Below are 3,549 nucleotides of genomic sequence, written 5' to 3'. Positions count from 1 at the left end.
TTGAGCACTATTCAAATTTTAGACTAACAAACCGCATGATATTCAACTTAGTCGAAGTACATAATCATTTGTTTTAATTTTTCCAAAATGTTCAAATCATTGAATCTTGCTTTTTGTGTTAACAAAAAATGTATCACTATGTCGTCTTCCACAAAATTTAAAATACTTCCTTGTCTATTAAAGATTGTAAATGTAAATGTAAATCTGTAATGAAGTAGAAATAAGTGAAAGTGAATAATCATATAGTAAAAAATTTATGATCATAAAATTATTTATGGCTACATTAAATTTTCTTGTTGGCGGAAATGGTGTTTTCCTTCCAAAACTAAGATCCGTAATGGATGGCTATAAATTGAGGTCAAACTCAAACTTATGTTCGTTCTTGGAAGCTCCGGCGGCTGGTGGCGGATTGTGTAATTGGTAGGGCGATCTTACGGCGGCTCTTTCCTTTCTCTTTGCCAAAAACTTATGGAGTGACGCTCTTCTAGCAATCGGCAAATCCAAACCGTTGGCTTGAAATTGCACGTGAATCGGTTGATTTGATCCGCGCACATCAGAAAATTGATTTGAAGTTGAGGCCAATTCAACTCCGGTGTCGACTTTACCGTTCGACGGAGGAAAACTTCCGGCTGCTAACATCACCTCTCTCGCTCTATCTGCCGGTATATCATCAAACACGATCACTTTTCCATTGTAAAATATGGTCATTTGTGCAGTTTTCGATTCCGATTTACTGGAAACAACTTTGTTTGTCGAATCTTCTAGTGTAGCGAAGTAATCTAAGGTATCATTACGAGGAAGAAGATTCATTGATTTCTCGGCTTGTGCTTGTGCAGTATTTTGACCTTGATTTTCCATATTGCTTAATAAATCAACAGTCGTCATCGCTGCCGGAGATTTCTCTGTCAAAAATTAGGGAAAACTTTCGATCAATCCTCGGTAACTTTCACAAATTCGATATCGAAATAAAAAGAAGAAAAAGAGTAATAGAGGATTAAGATGTGTACCTGTATCATCAAATTTCGGATTGATTCCACGATGAAGATCTTTGAGACTGCCTCTCTCTTTGAGAAACACGCTCAATTGGTTGCAAGTCTGTGCAAAACTGGTCTTCTTCATCGGAGGCTTGGTGGCGGCGGTGGTGGAGGTGTATTGTTTAGCCGGTGACATGGTTAAGATTGGATTGAGATTGAGAAGAAAAGTAGGGTTTTGGTTTTTATATAAGAAACGAGGGTACAGATAAATGGTGCTCCGAAGACAACTGTCGATAAATTTTTTAGCGGTGTTTTGTAGCACGTGTTAATCGAGTTTCAAAAACGAAAAGTATTTGCCGGTGAAAAACTGACATTGGACTTGTTCAAATAGAGTGGGCCCAACCAGCAAGTGGCACTAATTGCTTTCTTCCTTACGTTTGTAATTAAAATATCAATAAATATATCTTTTTAAAATAAAGACAAAATTGCAAAAATGGTTCCTGTGGTATGCATTTTTTTGGGGTTTTAGTCCAAACCCCGACTTTTTTTGATTCGTGGTCCTTTTGGCCATGTTTGTATGTAAATTTGGTCCCTCGTAAAATTGAAATGACTATAATGCCCTTCTGATATATTTTTTATGTTTTTTCTATTTAATTTAAATAAAAAAGGAATTAAATAATTAATTTGGGCCCACTTATCTCTCTCTCTCTCTCTCTCTCTCTCTCTCTCTTTCTCGTAAAATCAAGAACAGATGGAAACACACCCATCACTAATCTCCCCTTCTTTGCTCACCTGTTCATCTTCTCTGATTTCCAGTAGGAACACACCCAAATCGCCGATGTTACTACACCCAAATCTCGATTTCCGGTGGTACTACAAACAGAATGAAAGCTTCATCCAGAAAAGGTTGATGTTGATTATGAGATAGTACTGTGATCTTAGGAAGATTGGTCTCAAGAACCCTAAATCTAATCTGAACCCCAGATGATGGTTTTGATCAGTGAGATTTGTTCTGGATTGGTGGAATGTGATGGATGGGGTAAGTTAACCCGAGAAGAGGGTTCAGGTCTTGTATGGTGTTGTTATGAGTTCAAAGTACTCTTCTAGAAATTCCCTAAATCCAAATCATGATGATCTTGTTTAGTTGGTGGTGGATCAAAATTCAGAAAGGGGAGGCGCATTCGTTTTCATCAGATTGAGAAAAGAACTGACGAAGCAGCAAGAGAGGTTGTCTAGTGGTGGATCAAAAATCGCGAGGAGGGAGAAGGGGGTCCATCTAGATCGGCGACCCTTTGTGGGTTTACTCTTCATCAACGGCGGCAATTGTGGTGGTCACTGTCATCTGCGGTGGCGAGGGAGATAGACTGTTCTTTCTTTTCTGATCCAACAATTATGCAAGGAAAGAGGTATTCTGGGTTGTGTTTTCTCGACAATCCTGGTGCGTTAGGTGGCTCCAGGCAACAGAGGAAGAAGAGGGGAACAAGGGCTCTTTTCCCTTTCGATCTCGCCGGAATTTGCAACCACTCTGGTGGTTTCTTTCGCAGTCAACCAGAGAGAGAGAGAGAGAGAGAGAGAGAGAGAGAGAGATCCTTTATTATTTAATTGTTAAAATATATAAATAAATATTAAATTTAAAAATAAAATGAAAGAAAAATGAAAAATAAATACCCAAGGGTATTATGGTCATTTCAATTTTCGGAGGGAACATTTTCACATACAAACCACTCCAAAAGGACCACGAATCAAAAAAAGTCACTGTTTGGACTTGTTTCCTGAAAAAATGCAAACCACAGGGGCTATTTTTGCAGTTTTGTCTAAAATAAATATATTATCATTGATAATTTTAAATTAATAATTCTTCTACTAATTTTAAAAAAAAATAAGTATTTTAAATAAATAATAATTATCAAACATAAGTATACGAAATAGTTATCAAACATAGGCATATGAAAATTATTTGTAGCACCTATTATTTTAGTTAAAATCATGTCATCTCAATAGTTGTTACTCGTAAAAATAAAAATAAACTCAATTTATATATATATATATATATATATATATATATATATATATATATATATATATATATATATATATATATATATATATATATATATATGTGTGTGTGTGTGTGTGTGTGTGTGTGAGAGATTATTTCAACGAATGTATCTTTAGGTTGTGTGTAAATTTTGAATTAAGATGTAGGTTTTATATTTAATATTTTATTTATGCATGTATTATTTTTAATAAATTTTAAAACTATCTTTTGATATATTTTATATTTAATATTTGATTTAAACTTTTAATATTTTTAATTTATTTTAAACTATCTCTTTGAGGAAAAAATTATTATTATAAAAAGTACATTTAATCAACTTTTGTTTGTTAATTTGACATTTTTTATTTAGATCTTATATTTAAATTTTTTTAGCTATTTAGAAAAAAATAGATTTTGAATATATTATAAAAATTTTGTTTTAAATTTAACATCATATTTAGATTAACAAACTAACTATATTATAGTGAGAATAATGAATTAATATTGAAATTACAATAATATTGGATTTAATGTATT

The 3,549-nt window shown here is 33.3% G+C and overlaps 1 protein-coding gene across 1 annotated transcript; it reads right to left on the bottom strand.

Annotated features, from left to right (window-relative positions):
- Nucleotides 1–221: 221 nt before the first annotated feature.
- On the bottom strand, nucleotides 222–1,254 carry LOC111882352 (protein TIFY 10A). The gene is made up of 2 exons (XM_023878713.3): nucleotides 1,008–1,254; nucleotides 222–902 (listed from the first exon to the last, which is right to left on the bottom strand). The coding sequence occupies exons 1-2, from the start codon at nucleotides 1,168–1,170 to the stop codon at nucleotides 346–348; spliced, it is 720 nt and encodes a 239-aa protein (XP_023734481.1). The 5' UTR covers nucleotides 1,171–1,254; the 3' UTR covers nucleotides 222–345.
- Between the last annotated feature and the right edge of the window lie 2,295 nt (nucleotides 1,255–3,549).

The sequence above is a fragment of the Lactuca sativa genome, chromosome 1, assembly GCF_002870075.4.
Source record: "Lactuca sativa cultivar Salinas chromosome 1, Lsat_Salinas_v11, whole genome shotgun sequence".
Classification (NCBI taxonomy): domain Eukaryota; kingdom Viridiplantae; phylum Streptophyta; class Magnoliopsida; order Asterales; family Asteraceae; genus Lactuca; species Lactuca sativa.
This window is presented reverse-complemented; position numbering and strand designations above follow the sequence as displayed.